This window comes from Nannospalax galili, unplaced genomic scaffold, assembly GCF_000622305.1.
Source record: "Nannospalax galili isolate Female #2095 unplaced genomic scaffold, S.galili_v1.0 scaffold589, whole genome shotgun sequence".
Lineage (NCBI taxonomy): Eukaryota > Metazoa > Chordata > Mammalia > Rodentia > Spalacidae > Nannospalax > Nannospalax galili.
Genome location: NW_008360324.1, coordinates 847,582 through 866,276, shown reverse-complemented (window position 1 = coordinate 866,276; position 18,695 = coordinate 847,582). Strand labels below are relative to the sequence as shown.

At 44.5% G+C, this 18,695-nt stretch overlaps 1 protein-coding gene across 3 annotated transcripts in view; it reads left to right on the top strand.

Moving 5' to 3' along the window:
• Nucleotides 1–18,695, top strand: part of Slc2a3 (solute carrier family 2 member 3) — an 83,051-nt gene that overhangs the window by 57,809 nt on the left and 6,547 nt on the right. The window contains exons 1-6 of one of the 3 annotated variants that reach the window (XM_008825330.3): nt 10,684–10,847; nt 13,174–13,266; nt 13,706–13,866; nt 15,272–15,512; nt 16,056–16,218; nt 16,497–16,684. In XM_008825330.3, the coding sequence (XP_008823552.1) occupies nt 10,833–10,847; nt 13,174–13,266; nt 13,706–13,866; nt 15,272–15,512; nt 16,056–16,218; nt 16,497–16,684 (861 nt within the window). In that variant the 5' untranslated portion in view covers nt 10,684–10,832. Of the gene's footprint in view, nt 1–10,683; nt 10,848–11,103; nt 11,126–13,173; nt 13,267–13,705; nt 13,867–15,271; nt 15,513–16,055; nt 16,219–16,496; nt 16,685–18,695 lie in introns of those variants that run through there. The other 2 variants (XM_008825331.3, XM_029559775.1) reach the window with 2 other exon arrangements.

Genomic DNA, 18,695 nt, shown 5'->3' with positions numbered 1-18,695 from the left:
CAGGGTCTCCCTGTAGCCCCAGCTGTCCTGGAACTCACTATGTAGATCAGGCTGGCCTTGAACTCACAGAGATCCGCCTGCCTCTGCCTCCTGAGTGCTGGGATTAAAAGTGTGCTCCACCACACCCTGCTGTTTTTCTATTTTATGTGTATGAGTGTATTGCCTGCATGCATGTAAGTGCACCTGTGTCATGCAGTGCTCAAGGATGTCAGAAGAGGGCGTTGAATCCCCTGGAACTGGAGTTATGGACAGTTGTTATCCACCATGTGGGTGCTGGGAATCAAACTCAGGTCCTCCCTAAGAGCAGCTAATGCTCTTAACTGCTGAACCATCTCTCCAGCCCCATATTTATTATTTTTATGAATGTGCATGTGTGTATGTATACGTGTGGCGGGGGGGCTGTGTCATGTATCTATGTCTGTGTGTGTGAAGGCACATGCAGAAGTTATAAGAGGGTGTCAGATACCCTGGAGTTGGAGTTACAAGCGGTTGTGAGCCACGTAACATGGGTGCTGGAAACAGAACTGCGATCCTCTGCAAAAACATCAAGTGCTCTTAACTGCTGAACTGTCTCTCTAGCCCCAGGCATTTGGCTTTGTGTAGATTCTGGGGATGGAACTCAGGTCATCAAGATTGCACGTCCAGTGCTTTTACCTATTGAGTTGTCTCACTTGCCTGGACTGAGATTTAAACTTTAAAACTTGACACAGAGCTGATGAGAACACTGTCAATGGTATTAGTCCATTTTCTGTTACCATGAAGGAATGCCTAAGCTGTATAGCCCAGTCTGACTGGAATTCTTGATCCTTCTGCCTCAATCTCCCAAGTGCTAGGATTGCAAGCATATATCTGACTTAGAAAAGAAGTTTAGGGACCTGTGAGATGGCTCAGAGGGTTAAGTTGCTTGCTGCCAAGCCCAACAACCTGAGTTCAATCTCTGGGATCCACATAGTGGGTGGAAGGAGAGAACCAACTCCCATAAATTGTCCTCTGACCTCCACATACGCACCGTGACATGTATGTACACACATACACACACAATGTAATTTTTAAAAAAGAAAAGGGGTTTAGTAAACGCAAGGTCTTAGAGGCTGACAGTTCAAACATCGTAGGTCTGGCTCTGGTAAGGTTCTTTCCTGAGGTCAGAAAAGCAAGCAAGAACAGATCACATAGTCTCTGGAAGCCAGAGCTTTGTGGTCCTAGAACAGCCTCATTTCTTTGGTGAGCTTGCCTCCAGGGACCTAATGCCCGTCCAGTAGGTCCCACTTCTTAAAGGTCCCACCACCCCTGTAATACTGGAACCTCAATTCTAACATATGAATCTTTGCGGGGGGGCATCACTTCTTGAAACCATGACATACATTAGCCAAATATACAAATCTTCATGGCAATCTTAGTTGATTTTGGTGTGTTATGAGTTTCAGACTGCGTGGATGACTTTGACATTAATTGTGAATGTAATAAGTTTATGGCTGGAGTCTTCCATTAGTAGCATTAGGTAGGTATTCACTGATAGCGCTATAGACATGTAGAATTAAAAAGAACCCTTTGACCTTTGGTACAAGGTGACATATCCCGTTACCTTGCTTCCACAGCCAGCTGTTTATAGGGCCCAGAGACATGGCTGCATAACTTTCCCAAGCTAAAGCTTGAGTTTCTACTTGAGTTTCTGCTAAATAGACTTCAGCTTGTTCATTCATTCTATTCAGCAGTGGATCATATCTAGAACTATGTAAAATACTGAGCACAGGGAAGAGACCCCAAATCCCCTGCTTTGAAAGTGTAGATTCCTGTAGAATTCACGTGTATATTAGAGTGACTATGAGGAAAATTTAAAGAGCCTGGAACATAACAAGAATGGACCTCCTAGAGGAGGTGATGCTTCAGCTAAAACTTGAAAGTATGCCAGCCGGGTGTAGTGCCACATACCTATAGTCACAACTACTCAGGAAGTTGAGGCAAACGTTTCCTTGGGTATATATTCTAAACTCCAGGAATCACATGTTAGAATTGTGGTAGAGTCAAGATCTGACCTGCCCAATGTAATAGCCTCTGATATGTGGTCATTGACTCGAAATACTGCCAGAGCAGCTGAGAGACTGCTTAACTTAATTCAATTGCAATCCATTCAAGTTCTGTATTTAAAAGCTAAAGCAGTCGGGAGTGAGAAACTAAAGCACCTTAAAAGAGTGAAAGCAGCTGGGTGTGGTGGGTGGTGCACACATTTAGTCCCAGCTCCCCTGAGACAGAAGCAGGCAGATTTCTGTGAGTTTGAGGCCAGCCTGGTCTACATAGTGAGACCAGGCCTCTAAATAAATAAGTAAATAAGGAAATAATATAAACCATTTTTGGTAACACAGTTATTATTATCTTTCTATTTATTTATTTATTTATTTATTTATTTATTTATTATTTGTTTGTTTATGGGGGGTGGCACCTGGGTACCACAGCATGCAGGTGGAGGTCAGAGGACAACTTGAAGGAATCCGTTCTCTCCTTCCACCATGCGGGTTTCTGAGATCAAACTCAGGTCACCAAGTTTAGAGGCAAGCACCTTTACCAGCTGAACCATCTATATGACCCCCCACAGCTATTACTTTAAAAGAACATTTCAAACTGGGAACAGTGGTACACTGGTGGTACAGTGTTTGTCTAGCATATGACAAGGCTGTGGTGTAGGTTCAGTCCCCAGCACTGGAAAAAAAAATTTTTTTATAAAAAAGTTTTGTATTATCTTGATCAGTGAGACTTTAGTGTTCCAAATGAGTTGCAATAGATAAGTACAAAAAAGCAAAACAGGTAAGTAATGATTTTTAATGATTTTTATATTGACTATACATTAATATGAGAATTTGAGGGCTGACACTGGTATAGCTTTACCTAGGATATATGAGGCCCTGTGTTTAAACCCTAGCATTGCAAAAAAGAAAAAGAGAGACAGAGAGAGAGAGAATTTGGAATATATTAGGTAAGATAAATTATATAATAAAATTGCCCGGTGTGGTAGTACATGCCTTTAGTCTTAGCACTTGGGAGGCAGAGGCAGGCAGATGGATCTTTGTGAGTTCGAGGCCAGCCTGGTATACAAAAAACAAGAGTCTGCCAGGCGTGATGGCACACACTTTTGATCCCAGCACTTGGGAGGTGAGGCAGAGGCAGGTGGATGTCTGAGTTCAAGGCCAGCCTGGTCTACAGTGCTAGTTCCAGGCCAGCCTGGGCTACTATAGGGAGACCCTGTCTCAAAAAGACCAAAAATAAAAACAAACAAAAAAACAGGAGTCAAGCTTTTCTATTCAGTTAATTGCAATGTTGGTATAGTAAAGCTGAGTTGTAGTACCCTGTGTGAGGGCTGGGAACATCCTGAGGAAAAAGAAATATAAAATGCCTCAGTCATACATGTAAGTTATCTCACAACCATCACATCAGAGTGCTCTCACGGATAGGTGCCTGGAAAAGTCTTGAGGAAGGGGGAATTTTTGGACACTCTTAGTCATACACAGGGAGATAGGACAAGCACAAGAGTCCTTGTACCATGCACCCCGTGCTTTAATAATTCTTTATTCACATTTAAAATCTCCTTAACAGGTTTGAACAGCAAGGAACTGTGATCAAACTTTCAATTTCATTTCCATCTTTCCGCTTTCATTATGGGGATTTATCTCCTGAATTGTGTATGTATGCACGGCAATTAAAGGAATGAACTAAAGCAACATCAAAGCAAAAACTTTTGGGGGGGTCTTTTTGAGACAGGGTCTCCCTGTAGCCCCAGCTGTCCTGGAATTCACTATGTAGACCAGGCTGGCCTTGAACTCTGCCTCACCTTCCAAGTGCTGGGATCAAAAGTGTATGCCACCATACCCGGCTCAAATTTGTGAACCTTTAAATGTTATTTAGAAATATTTTCCCTGGTAACCCAAGTATGGGACACTTAATTCAGAATCTTAGGGAAAATTTGATGACTAATTAAGCTACTGTTTAGAAACAGTTCAACGGAAACATTTAACTCTTTGGAATCAAATGAAAGTAGATATACAATACAGCCTTATCTAGAGAAAAAAGGTATACTTTCAAAAGAATTACATTGTTGGGTAATTTAATTCCAGCACTTTAATTCCAGCACTTGGGAGGCAAAGGCAGGCAGATCTCTGTGAGATGGAAGCCAGCCTGGCCTACATAGTGAGTTCCAGGTCAGCTGGGGCTATAGGAAGACCCTGTCTCAAAAAGGAGAAAAATAAAAAAAAATATATATACATATATATGTGCATATATATACATATATAATAAAATTGGCCTCTTTCTTTGAATGTTTTCATATGACTGCTGGAAAGTTTTAAATTATATACTTGGCTCACATATTTCTATTCAACAGCACTGTTCTGGGTGTACTCGCTGAAGATATTTGAGTAAATTGGTATGATTTGAATTTTAACTTAGGGTTAGCAGGACTTTGGAATTCGCTTTTGAAGAAGACTTTGGCAAAGGGAAGATCTGCAGAACTGATACAGCCTGGGGGCTGGACTAGGTCTTTAAGGTCAGTCAGAGTAATGAATGGTTTGAACACAGTGTCAACAGGAAAATCAGCATTTCTCAAATTTTTCCTTCCTTTACCTTAAAGGCTAATTTTCTACAATTTTCAGACCCAAATTGAATTGTGCCTACATCTAACCTGGTAAAGAAAGATTAAAATCTAACAAACAAAACCATGCTGTACTGAGAAATGTTATAAATACAAACAGAATATTCTCAGGCTTTCGAATAGTCACTAGCTTCTCTGTGTGTCTTGAAATGCCTTGTATGAAGGAGCTGTTTCCCCTGGCACTTCCTCCACAGTATTTAAAGCCTTGAGAGCTCTGCTTTTAGAATTGTTTGTTCTTTTCTTTGGTTTTTGCACTAGCAAACCTCAGCACAAAGCAGCCAGAGCCAATTGAAGTTCACATTCTACAGGTGTCACATTTGGAACTGAGACCTCGACCTCGCCATCATTCCCTTTGTCCCTCTGTTTTTTGTTTGTCTGTTTTTGAGCCCCAGCTGGTTTGGAACTCACTGTGTAAACCAGGCTGGCCTAGAACTCACAGAAATCTGCCTGCTTCTGCTTCTGCCTCTGGGATTAAAGGTGTGCTCTAACCACTGCACCACTTCTGGCTCTGCCCCTTTCTTCTAAGCAGACCTACTTCACTATTAGTTCTCAGCTGGGCACATTTTAAATGTCCTCTTCCTATTTTCTCCTCTTTGATATCCCGGAAAGACACAAGGAATCAAATGACAGGGATAGGTAGGTGTCATGCGCCTGACTACAGAGCCCACTGTTGCACACTCAGTCCCTCAGGATGATCACGAGCGCTGCAACCTGGGAATTTTCATTTTATTGGCATCAACTACCACAGTGCACTGAGGACCCCAGGCAACCATTCAGTCTCCCCATGCACAGTTACTTGAGCAACTGTTACCTGTTGCCCAAGATGAGGATTGGCCTAACTGGGTCTCTTTGTAAGGTATCAAAGGTAGTACTGATGTTTGAGCATCCTCCACTGCCTCTTAGGTCTCAGTTACTTGCTCTAGAGAAGTCTTAATTTGTCCTAATTTGTTCAGCACACTTTTAAATTCTTGGGATTCTGCTGAATTTCATTGTAATTTTAAAAACACGTATTTTGTGACTGGGCATGGTGGTGCACTCCTTTAGTCCTAAGCACAGGCATGGGAGGCAGAGGTAGGCAGATCTCTTGTGTGTTCTAGGCCAGTCTATATATTGAGTTCCAGGCCAGCCAGAACTACACTGAGACCCTATCTCAAAACAAACAAAAATGAAAGAAAATATTGCTACAAGTTGACTCTTCTCTTTCAGTGCTTATCAGTTTGACTCTTCTAAAGGTAAACTTTGGCTCTTGAGTATCTATTTTTCTCAATTCACTGGCCTCCTTCCACCCACCTGAGTGTCTTTTCCTTAACAAACTGTCTCTATATCTGTTACAAAAAAATAATAATACCTAGGAGTGTTGGTGCATGCTTTTAATCTCAGCTATGTAGAGACTAAGTAAAGAGACCTTGACTCAATCATAATAATAATAGGGACAGCAAGATGGCTCAGTGGGTTAAAGGCACTTAACACAAAGCTTTATGTCCCGAGTTTAATCCCCAGAACCCACCTGCTGGGTTCACATGTGCACATGCACACACACACATACACACACACACACACACACACACACACACACACACACACACGCAAAGGTAAAAAAATTTTTTTAGAGATCGCTAAGATGTCTCAGCAGTTAAGAACATGTATTGCTCTTGTAGAGGATCAGAATTCAATTCCTAGCACCCACGTGGGGCAGTTCAAAACCACTTGTAACTCCAGCTCCAGAGAATTAGATGTCCTTTTCTGGCTTGTGTAGGCAACTGTATTCATGAGTTCATATTCCCACACAGAGACACATATGTCCATAATTTTTTGTTTTCTTTTTGGTCTTTTTGCAACTGGGTCTTCCTATAGCCCCAACTGGCCCGGAACTCACTATGTAGACCAGGCTAGCCTTGAACTCACAGAGATCTGTCTTCCTCTGCCTCCTGAGTGCTGGGATCAAAGGCATGCGCCACCATGCCCAGCATAGCCATGATTTTTAAAATAAGAAAATAAGTCTTGGAACTGGAGAGATGACTCAGCAGTTAAGAGCACTGGCTACTCTTGCAGAGGATCTGGGCTTGGTTCCCAACACCCACGTGGCAGCTAAGAACCATCTACAACTCCAGTTCCAGGGATCCATTGCTCTCTCTTCTGGTCTCCATAGGCATTGCACAACAAAGTTGCACTTAAATACATGCAGGCAAAGCACTCATACACATTAAATAAATAAAAAGTAACTAAGTAACTAACTAAATAAATAAGTAAATAAATAAATAAGTAAATATTTTTGGTCTTTTTGAGACAGGGTGTCCCTGTGGCCACAGTAGGTGTGGAATTCACTATGTAGGTAGACCAGGCTGGCCTCGATCTCACAGAGATCCACTCATCTCTGTGTCCTGAGTGCTAGGATTAAAAGCATGTACCACCACGCCCAGCTTAATTTTTTTTTTTTAAGTAGTCTTCCTATACTGAATTTTGCCAAAGAAAACAGGTTTCAGATCTGTCTCTCTTTCAACCTTGCTTTTTTACCAAGAAGAAAATATTCTGTTACAGACTTCAAACATCTATGAATTGGCCCTCAGAATTCTCTTTCTCCATAGCAAAGTTAGGCAAATTATTTGAGGCTAGGCATAATCCAGGGCTCAGCAGTTAAGAACACTGGTTGTTCTTGCAGAAGACCTGGGTTCAAATCCCAGCACCCACATGGCAGCTAACAACTGTCTGTAACTCCAGTTCAGGGGGATCCAACAGCCTCTTCTGTCCTCCGAGGGCACTGCACGACACGGGTGTGCTTACCTACATGCAGGCAATACACAAATACACATAAAATAAAAATTTAAAAAAAAAAAAAAAAGAATAGGCATAATCCCAGGCCTTCACAGTTCATTCATAAATTTTGTTCAGTCAACATAGGCGAAGGAGAAGCATGCAAGGCCAACACTGGTGTGATTTTGCCGTGCAGGGGAGGCTCTTTAGAACTCAGATAGCCGGCTCAACTGCTTTTCTCTTTCCTAGTGCCACCCATTTACTTTTAGGAAGAGAAAGAAAAAAGGAATTTAGACCCAAGAATGATGTTGGGGGGTGGGAACTGCAGCTCAGGAGTAGAGCACCTGCCTAGCCTGTGGGAGGCCCTGAGTTCTATCTCCAGCAACAGAAAAAAAAAAAGACATTTTTAATACATAATAAATACATTTGCTACATAATAAACAGAAATGAGCCACCACCCAAATTAAAAAAAAAAGGAGAGAAAGAAAGAAAGGAAAGATCAAAAGATAGGGAGAAAGAGAGGCATGGAGGGACAGCATCGTGGTCTTGCATAAGCAAGCCTGGAGCCTCCTGTGCAATTGTATACTCAGAGGAGGCTAGTGCCCTGAGGAACTGAATTGTTCATTTGTTGTTTGTTTTGACACAGGGTCTCACTGTGCAGCCTTAGCCAGCCTGGAACTCACAGAGATTCACTTGCCTCTGCCTCCAGGTCAGGTTTGTGAGACACGGTCTTACTATATAGCCCAGAGTGGCCTCAGATTCACAATTTTTTTTTAATTTAATTTTTTTATTTTATGTGTATGCATGTATTGCCTGCATGTATGTAAGTGCACTCATGTCATGTAATGCCTGAAGAAGACAGGAGAGGTTGTCCAATCCCCTGGAACTGCAGTTTGGGACAGTTGCTAGCTGCCATGTGGGTGCTGGGATTCGAACCCAGGTCTTCTTCAAGAACAGTCAGTGTTCTTAACTGTTGAGCCGTCTCTTTAGCCCCTCACAGTTCTTTTTTAATGTTGGAATTTCAGGTATGTGGAACTGTGCCCATCTGGAATTGTTCATTTTAATGACATTAAAATTTTTAATTGTAATTTTAAATATTTTCTGGGGACGTAGTTTAGTTGGTAGAATGCTTGCCTAGCATGCATAAAGCCCTGGGTGCTGTCCCTAATATGAAGCAAAACGGGGCTTTGCGGCACACACTTGTAATCCAGGTGGAGGCAGAATGATCAGATGTTCAAGGTAATCCTTGGCTTAATGGGGAGTTTGAGATCAGTCTGGGCCACTGAGATCCTTTCTTTAAAATTTAAAGTAATTTTTTTTTCTGTTAAACACAACATAGTTGTTGGATAGGAATACGTATCACTCAAAAGTGTATAGTGGGCATCTAAAACACAAAGAACTGGCAGTTTTAAAAATAATTACATGTTAAAATACTATGTTGACTATTTTTGGTTAAGTAATTATTACAACTTTTCTTTTATAAAAAGCTATTCCATTTATTTACTTTGTGTGTGCATGTGAGTGTGGGTTTGTCAGAGGACATTTCTTGTCTTCCACCACGTGGGTCCTGGAGATTCAAACTTAGGTTGTCAGTGCTGGCTGCAAGCACCCTTACCAGCTGAACCATCTCCTTACTCTTTATTATTTTTTATTAACGTGGCTACCAGAAAATGTAGAGTTGCACAAGTGGCCAGCATTTTCTTTCTATTGGCCACCACTGCCCTGTGGGATGTTTTTACTTTGGCTGCTAAATTCAATTGCTGTGGCAATTAATGGAGCTGGTGGCTCAGTGTTTCCTGGAAAGGAAAATGAGGTGGGGGAGGGTGGTGTGAGCTCGGGCGGGCTTTCTCAGAGCGGGTTTTCTTGGATGTCACGTTTCCTTCAACCTCAGTTCTCTTCCATGATTCAATTTAGAAAATATCCTCATTTAAGTAAAGAAGAATCAGGCTTGCTGCAGCCAGTCTCATCCATTTGAATTCTAGGCCGCAGACCAGAATCCTGAGTGAAGATGGTCTTCCAGCTTACCAGTTCACATGGCTGCTTCCGCCATGGCCCCTGCTGGGAGGGGGTTGCTTGGTGCGTTAGCAGGCTCTGGAATTTAAGCATTGCTGCTTCCCTGGCCTGAGCCTTGGCATATCATTCACATACTCTTTAATCACAAACTCAGCTGTTCCCTGGTTTCTTCTCACTGAAGCCCCTTCTGCCAATCAGCAACCTTCTTCGTCCTCTTCTCCCATTTCAGCTTTTTGTTTTGTTGGCCGTTTTTTTTTTTTTTTTTTTTTTTGAGACAGGGTCTCCCTGTAGCCCCAGCTGTCCTGGACCTCACTATGTAGACCAGGCTGGCCTTGAACTCACAAGAGATCCACCTGCCTCTGCCTCCCAAGGGCTGGGGAGGCACTTGGTGGCGCACGCCTTTAATCCCAGCCCTTGGGAGGCACTTGGTGGCGCACCCCTTTAATCCCAGCCCTTGGGAGGCACTTGGTGGCGCACGCCTTTAATCCCAGCCCTTGGGAGGCAGAGGCAGGTGGATCTCTCTGAGTTCAAGGCCAGCCGATCTACATAGTGAGTTCCAGGCCAACTGGGACTACAGGGAGACCCTGTCTCAAAAAAAAAAAAAAAAAAAAAAGGTATGGTGCATGCCCTGTTAGGGAATTAGGATTGTATACCTCAATTGATCCTCTCCTTCCTGTAGCCCAGGAGAGTTGGTCAGGCTGCTAGAAATCCAGACTTTCTGCACCTCCGAAGAGATTTCATTAAAGAGGGCAGTGGAGAGTCAGCCCGGGCGAGTTCTTCCCGGTTTTCTTAGCCAGGCTTTCCCTTCAAGACTGGGTCTAGAATGAAAACGCAGCTAACGCATAGGATTACGCACTTTCAGGTTTAACACTCCAGCGGATCGTGGCACCCGCTCCGCGCGGCCTCTGCCCTCACTCTGCCTCAGATCTGAGGTCTTCTATCTGGACTCACGGCATCCTAAGCACATTCAAATGCGAAAAGTAGCACATCTGCCTCCCCTTTGAGGCTTTTGGTAACATTTTTCTGTGAAACAAAGAGGTAGTCTGCTCTAGAAAAAGGGAAGGAATTTGGATGAGCCTTTAAAAAAAAAAAAACAGTGAAAAAAGAACTGCGGGAAGGATGTGGTTTTCAAAAGGGGGCAGGGGTGGGGTGGGGGAGGAGTCCTGAAGTTCTGATAACTTAGGTCACAGAACTCAGGTTCTGGGTGTGGGGAGGGGGAGGGCTGGATGGGGGAGGCCTGAGGCTCCACCCCTTGCAGAGATTATAAAGGCGAAGGCTGGGGGCCGGCGGTGCTAGTGTGACGGTCGCGGAGAGTGCTCCCGGGGTGGCTGTGCTGCCGAGGACATTTTGAAGGTTCTGCTGGCTGGAGAAGGTGCCTCAGGAACCCAGCCTAGATCTTTCTTGAAGTCTCGAGGAGAATTAAATTAGGACCATGGGGACACCGAAGGTAAGCGTGGTACCATTGCTGATTAATTTTGGCTTCCTCGAGGTCCACTCTAAGGCCAGTCTTGGTGCCAATGGCCATGGTCTAGACCCTCCTACGTCACCGAGCCATCTCTGGGCCTTTGCGTACCGGCTCCAGCATCGGATGCTGGCGGCGCGGTTCTCTCTCCGCCTGTCGTGACTGATGAGGGAGTCATTCCGGCTGCGGGCTCATTATGTGAAAGTTAACGAAGGAGCTGAGCTGTTGGCTTCTCGGGTGTGTTCGCGGTCACTAACTCTACGGTGGGTGAGGCAGCTTGAGAGCGCAGAGGATGGGGCGACTTGGCGTGTGGATTTCGGGGGCGTCTCAGCAGCAGGAAGGCTTGTGGGGGCGGTAGACCTTGAGCACCTGGGATCGGTTTGGGAGCGCAGGCTAGGGTCCAGCATCTATCTGTCTCAGCTAGGGATTGCCCGTATGTTGCGGAAGACGTTCAGCTGTCCTTGTGACTATGATTGTGGGTGTATAGGGTATGTCATGTTATTGTGGGATGGAGTTACAGTTTTTGTAAGGGGAAGGGCATTTTCACTAAGATAAATTTATTTGAAGTTAAAAAGGGATGAAAAAAGTGGACTGCAGGAGGAAGGGTTCCTCAAAGATGGTGAGTGATGAGATAGACAGAGAGGCTTTTACTGCAAGGAAGAGGACTAAACAGCGCTGGGAAGGGCAAATCTAGGGAGAGGACAGACGTGAGAGGCTGGGAGGCTGCTGGGAGGTCAGGATCAAACAAGCTTCCAGCCTGCCTCCCTGTCTGACCTGGAGAAAGGCGCTTAAAGATAGGTTGAAGGGATTGTGGGTGAACCAAAGAAAAACACCTTAGACTTCAATTTGAGTTACCCCTGCCGTCCTGAATGGTTCCCGGCAAGGTGAGAGATGGCTGGTGATTCCTCTGCTAAAAATGGCTCCTAATGTTGCTGGAAAAGAGCAGGAGTGCTCCCCAGTTGGGTAGGGAGAGTGATGGCACATTCAGTAAACAGGAGGATTTCACGAGGGCCCAGGATGTTGCTGGTAGGTGACATGGTCCAGAGATAAGTGCTCAGACCTAGGTACCCATCAAAAAAAAAAGAGTGGAAAAAGAAAATAAGGTATATGTACACTATGGCGTAGTAGTCAACTATAAAGAAGAAGGAAATCATTTAGAGAAAGATGGGTGAATGTGCAATAAACCAGATACAAAAGGAAAAGCATTGTGTTTTCTCAGACATGGGCAACACCTGTAATCTCAAGCACTTGAGACCGAGGCAGGAGGATCGAGGGGAGTGTGAGGCTAGCCTGGACTACAGTGTGAGACACTGTCTCAAAACGGAAAAGGGAGCCGGCTGTGGTGGCCCACGCCTTTAATCCCAACACTTGGGAGGCAGAGGCTGGCGGATCTCTGAGTTCAAGCCCAGCCTGGTCTACATAGTGACTTCCAGGCCAGCTGGGGCTACAGGGAGACCCTGCTTCAAAAAGACCGGAAAAAAAAAAAAAAAAAAAAAAAAATGGCTTTTAGAAAAGGGGTGGGGTGGAGGCTGGGAGGAAGGAGAGCGGGGAAGGCAGGAGGAGTAAGGGAGAGGGGATGGAATCAAAGCTGGATGTGGAAATGTCTCTGTAAAACCACTGGCTTGTTCTGTTATACATTCAAAAAGCAGCCTGCTAGCAAAGCTGCTACCACTGCTCCTGCCTCTGCAGTCTAGGGGGGAGAACACTGGCTCGGCTTGGAGAGTAAGCAATTCTTCGGAACCCTAAAGCTGTCTTTCCCACTGTCTTTCCTGTGTTTTGGAGGGTTTGGGATTTTGTTTTGTTTTTTGAGACAGGGTCTACGGACTATGTAGACCAGGCTGGCTTCCATCGCATAGAGATTCCCCTGCTTCTTTACAGGTGCCGCGTGCCTGATTTGTTACTCTAGCCCAGGTTGGCCAGAAATTCATTGCTATCTATACTCCTGCTTCCGCCTCCTGAACTTCTGGGATTATGGGCGTGAGCTACCAGGCCCTCCTGGACCTCCAGTGCCTTAGTGCAACTCCATGTCTGCCTTTTGGTTTGGTTTGGTTTGGTTTCCTGCTTTTCTTTTCAAGGCAAGGTCTCATTATGTGAATAATCCAGACTTGAACTCATGAGCCTCTTGGCCTCATCCTCTAACTTCTTCCTTTCCACATTTTCCTGAAGTCCAGCTTCAGGAGGCAGAGGCAGGAGGATTGTGTCAAGATAGAAGCCAACCTGTTCCATATAGCCTGAAACCCTGGAGAGAGAGAAGGAGAGAGGCTATGATTTGCTAGCATTTAAGGATTTTCTGTGTTCTTCTGCCTTTCAGGTGACCGCATCTCTGGTGTTCGCCATAACCGTTGCCACGATTGGCTCCTTCCAGTTTGGCTACAACACTGGAGTCATCAATGCTCCTGAGATGGTGAGTGACCAGCAGCATGAACGAGAATTTGGTGGATGAATAGCAACCTTCTTTCTTTAAATAAGGTTAAGCTTCAGAATTTAGCTAAGGTGGAGGAGGGAAATATACTGTGGTAGACCTTTAGCAAAGAGCCCATTTGGTTCCTGTATCCGGCCTGTACTCTTCTTCCTCTTCCCTTTCACTGAGTGGTGATACAGTTCCTATATTATTCCTTAGGGATTAGTAGCAATTTAGAGACTTTAGGAGAGTGGGGTGTTCCATGAAAATCTGTGCTGCCATCTAGTGGCAGAACAGTACAGTGTTCTAGAATTGCTCAGAGCCTTTCTTCCATCCCATCTGTGCCTGTCTCTAGGGGAGTAAGAAGCCACCTCCAGTATTTGTCTCCTCTTGTCATCCAGATTTAATGATCGGCCCTCCCACCATTTATTTTGTCACACAGATCATAAAGGACTTTCTTAACTACACTTTGGAAGAGAGGTTAGAAGACCACCCGAGCAAAGAACTGCTCACGACCCTCTGGTCCTTGTGTGTGGCCATCTTCTCCGTCGGTGGCATGATTGGCTCCTTTTCTGTTGGACTCTTTGTGAACCGTTTTGGCAGGTATTGTCCAGAAGCTGGGCAAGGAATAGGGCCAACCTGGGTGCACTGAAGACCCAGTGTTGGGTCAGGGAAGTGCCTGTGTGGAACACATGGAATTCTGCTCAAGGAAACCTAGTCCACCTGGTCTTGAATATGGTTGTTCTTTTAAGTTCTACTGACTTGTAAAGCTCCATTTCGGCCTTCCAAGAGATCTGCTCAGTGAGCATTTGGCCCCTCCAAGTCCAGCTTGATCTAGCTTGGGTTATTCTCTAGCGAGGTCAGCTACGGAGTTTCCCTAAAAGACCACTTAAGGTCAGAAATTATTTTCTTTACCGATAAAGTTTCCAGTAAATCTTTTCACTATTTTAAACAAATAGTTTTGTAATCCTTGTCTTCTGGAAAATATAGACAGTGGTTAAAAACTCCTCCAAAGAGAAAATTGGAAATTGAATCTTTTAGCAATAGCTTAATAAAATGTCTTAGCAGTAGCACACATACCCCCCATACTCATAAATACATTTTTTAGATTTTTTTTTTTCTATTTAAGATAGTCTCCCTGTGGCCCCAGCTGACCTGGAATTTGCTATGTAGACCAGGCTAGCTTTGATCTCAGAGTTCTGCCTGCCTCTGCCTCCTGTACACCATTGTGGCTTTTAAAACTTTTATCTAGCTTTTAAAATAAAAAAAAAAATAAAATAAAAAAAAAAGCTAGCTGCTGGGTGTGGTAATGCCTGCCTTTAATTCCCTCACAAAGGAAGCAGAGATAGGTGGATCCAGACTAGTCTATACAGCAGGCCAGCCAGGGTTAAATAGTGACACCCTATCTCAAAAAGCTAGATAATCTAGGTATGCAAATAGAATCTAAGCTAAATAATAAAGTAATCTATTATTTGATGTTTAATTTTATTTTGTTGTTTTGAGTCAGGGATTTTATGTAGCCCCATCTGGTCTCAATCTTACAAAGATCCTCCCAGCACTTATTTTTTTAATGGGGAACCTCAAATACTATGGCTTTTTTCCCCTAAGAGCTGTTGGCATCACTACAATCTAATCCTTAGCTTGCAAAGGAAAGCTGACACTGAGTAGCTAAGCCACCTGAGTATAATTTTCTGTCCAAAATATCTTATCATCATTACAATATTGGTTCAGTCTAAGGAGGAACTATACTGCATGAAATGTATTAGTAAAAACTTGCTATAAGGGGGCCAGCAGGATGTTCAGTGAACAAGCCTAGTTCAATCCTTGGAGCCCCACGTAAAGGTGGAGAGAGACCAGACTCGAGAGTTGTCCCCTGACCTCCACACCTGTACTATGGCATACGCACTCCCCCACACACGGTCTTAAAACGAAGCTGGGGAAATAGCTCAGTGATGGGAACCTCTCACAAACTTGACTAATTATACTTTGTATTTTATTAACCTTGCAGGCGCAATTCAATGCTTATAGTCAACCTATTGGCCATCACTGGTGGCTGCCTTATGGGGTTCGCCAAGATAGCCGAGTCAGTTGAAATGCTGATCCTGGGCCGCTTGGTCATCGGCATCTTCTGTGGACTCTGCACAGGTTTTGTGCCCATGTATATTGGAGAAGTGTCTCCTACTGCTCTGCGGGGGGCCTTTGGCACTCTCAACCAGCTGGGCATCGTCATTGGGATTCTGGTAGCTCAGGTACCCTAGATTTTCACATACTTAATAAATGCTAGCTTCGTGGTCAATGAATGAATTAATATATGTACGGCACTTGGTCTGGGGATGGCTCAATATGCCGTGGGCTTCAGATATTGTTACTGTAGCTCATGTGGTAGCTAATAAGGCAGCAGGACACAGAAAGGGAAAGAAACACAGTTAACCTTTCCTATGTGTGATAAAAATGATTTTAGCATAGTGGCACAGCCTTTAATCCAGCACACGGGAGGTGAGACTGGTGCGTCTCTTAGTTCAAGGTCAGCCTGGGCTGTATGGTAAGACTCCATCTCAGAAAAAAAGATTTTCTAAACTTTTTGTGTTTGACCTTTTTAAGACAGACTCTCCTGGCAACACCAGCTTGCCTGGAACTCACTTGCTAGGTAGACCAGTCTGGTCTGGATCTCACAGAGATCCGCCCACCTCTGCCTCCCTTAGTGCTAGTTTTAAAGGCATGCGCCACCATGCCTGGCTTTGTAAACTTCTTAAAAATGAACGGGGTTCAGTGTCCTTTTGTCTGGTTTCTAGGTCTTTGGTCTGAACTTCATCTTGGGCTCTGAAGAGCTGTGGCCTGGGCTACTGGGCTTAACCATCATTCCAGCCATTCTACAAAGTGCAGCCCTTCCGTTTTGCCCTGAAAGTCCTAGATTCTTGCTCATTAACAGGAGGGAAGAGGATCGTGCTAAGGAGAGTGAGTACCCTTCACATGGACCTATGGGAATTTAGTTTTGTGATTGGTTAAGGGTGAGGGTATCAATATGGGTTTGGTTTGTTTCATTTTTTATCCTCTTTTCTCTCCACTTAGAACTTAACATGAAGGTTTCTGATGGCTGAGTTAGTATGAGGTGGGAGGTGGGCAAAGGATGGATGGAGGTCCTCTCGTGTGGCTTCTTCTCTGCTGTCTGGGAGGAAACAGGATTTGGGGGCAGTGCAGTATCTTTAGTCTTTCCTTTTGGCTCTTTTCCCTAGTCCTCCAGCGGTTGTGGGGTACCCAGGATGTGGCCCAGGACATCCAGGAAATGAAGGACGAGAGCACCAGGATGGCACAGGAAAAGCAAGTCACAGTGCTGGAGCTCTTCAAGTCGCCCAACTACCACCAGCCCCTCCTCATCTCCATCGTGCTCCAGCTCTCCCAGCAGCTCTCTGGGATCAATGCCGTGAGTAGTGTCTACTAGGGCCAACGGGCCTGACATTTCCCTGAAAATGCCTCATTTGCCTGGCATGCGTCTGTAAAATGTATTTACTCCAGAAGCTGGAGTGGGAGGACCCAGGACGTAGTAAGACCCCCCATCTCCAGAAAGGATAAACACAGTAATGCTGGAGCCAGGTGTGTGGTACTCAAGGTAGCAAGACTACAGCTGTGAAGTCAATCAGCCTGGTCTACCTGTTGAGCTCCAGACCAGCCCACAGACCTCAAAAAGAAAAAAAGATGGGTCAGGCTTGCTGGTGCCTGCCTTTAATTCCAGCATTCAAGAGGCTGAGGCAGGTGAATATCTGTGAGTTCAGTCAAGGTCAGCCTGTCTTCCTAGTGAGTTACAGGTGCCAGCCTGGGCTACATAGTGAGACACTCAAAAAAAGGTAGGGCTGGAGCTGGAGAGATGGCTCAGTCGTTCAGAACACTGAATGTTCTTACGGAAGACCTAGGTTCATGGCAGCTAACAACTGTCCATAACTCCAGTTCCAGGGGATCCAATGCCCTCTTCTGATCTCCCTGGGCATTGCATGACACGAGTACACTTCCATCTGTGCAGGCAATACACATACATATAAAATAAAAATAACTTTAAAAAAAGAGAGAGAGATTGGGCTTAGGATATAGCTCAGTTGGTAGAGTGCTTGCCTAACATGCATGAAGCTCTGTCTGGGTTCAGTCCCTGGCACCACATAAACTAGGCACGTGGATGTCAGAACTCAAGTGCTAGAAGCAGGATAAGGAGTTCAGGGTCATCCTCGATTATATACTGAGTTCAAGCTCATAAACAAGACTCTGCCTCCAAGAAGGAAGGGGGAAAAGCATCCTGAATCTAAGAGGTAGTTTGAAAAAGCTTCCGAAGAGATTTTGATGGCTCCCACTCAAATCTTCTCACTTGAAAATTATAATGACCACAGGACTCTGGGATCAGCAGAGATGGGACAAAAGTGAGATGCTGAGATGCGTGGGTACAAACAAAACCTTGGGAGTTAATGCACCATTTTTAAACCACCTTGCCTAGTAACCTCCCCGAGGCCTGAAGCTGAAAAACAGACCCAAAAACATTCCAAGTGACAGAGGCACACTGTGCAGAACACCCTCGTCCCACTTCAAGATATGGAGCATGAATTCATTATGTTGAACTAAGTAGGCCCCTGATTACTCAGTGAACAGACAAATTTTGCCCTACCTATAGTCTACCCCAATGCCTGCTGCACCAGAGTCGTAGGGTGGGATTTTCCTGAGTCTACTGACCAGAGCATGTTACATATGTAAGTAGCCTGGACTAGTTTTTGAAAAAATAAATCCGATATACAGAAGGCTTAGAAATCTCTTTTCCAATCCATCTTCAAGCAAATGTTTCTCTTGTTTTGTTTCTTTCTCTTTCAGAGTTAGGCATTAAACTGTAGGTCTGTGGGTATTGGGCAAGTACTCTGCTATTGAACTATATGCCACCCCCCTTTTTTTTTCTTCTACTTTCTTTGGAAAACACAGAGTATCTTAGAGTTGCCCAGTCTGACCTCAAGCTTGGACTCTTCCTGCCTCAACCAACACACTGCTGAAATTGCAGCCATATCTACCATGGACATATTTATGAGATAGATTTTTTTACACAGGGTCTCACATTGTAGACCAGGCTGGCCCAGAACTTAGAGGTCTGCCTGCCTCTGCCTCCCTAGTGCTGGGATTAGAGGCATGCACTACTGCATCTAAATTTTTTTTTCTTTTTAAATATTTTATTATTTTTATTTTATGTGTATGAGTGTATTACTTGCATGTATGCATGTGCACCCATGCCATGCAATGCCCATGGAGGACAGAAGAGGCTGTTGGATACCCTGGAACTGGAGTTAGCTGCCATGTGGGTGCTGGGATATGAACCCGGGTCTTCTGTAAGAACAACCAGTGCTCTTAACCTCTGAGTCATCTCTCCAGTCCCCTAAATTTTTTTTTATGTATCTGTGTTATGTATGATA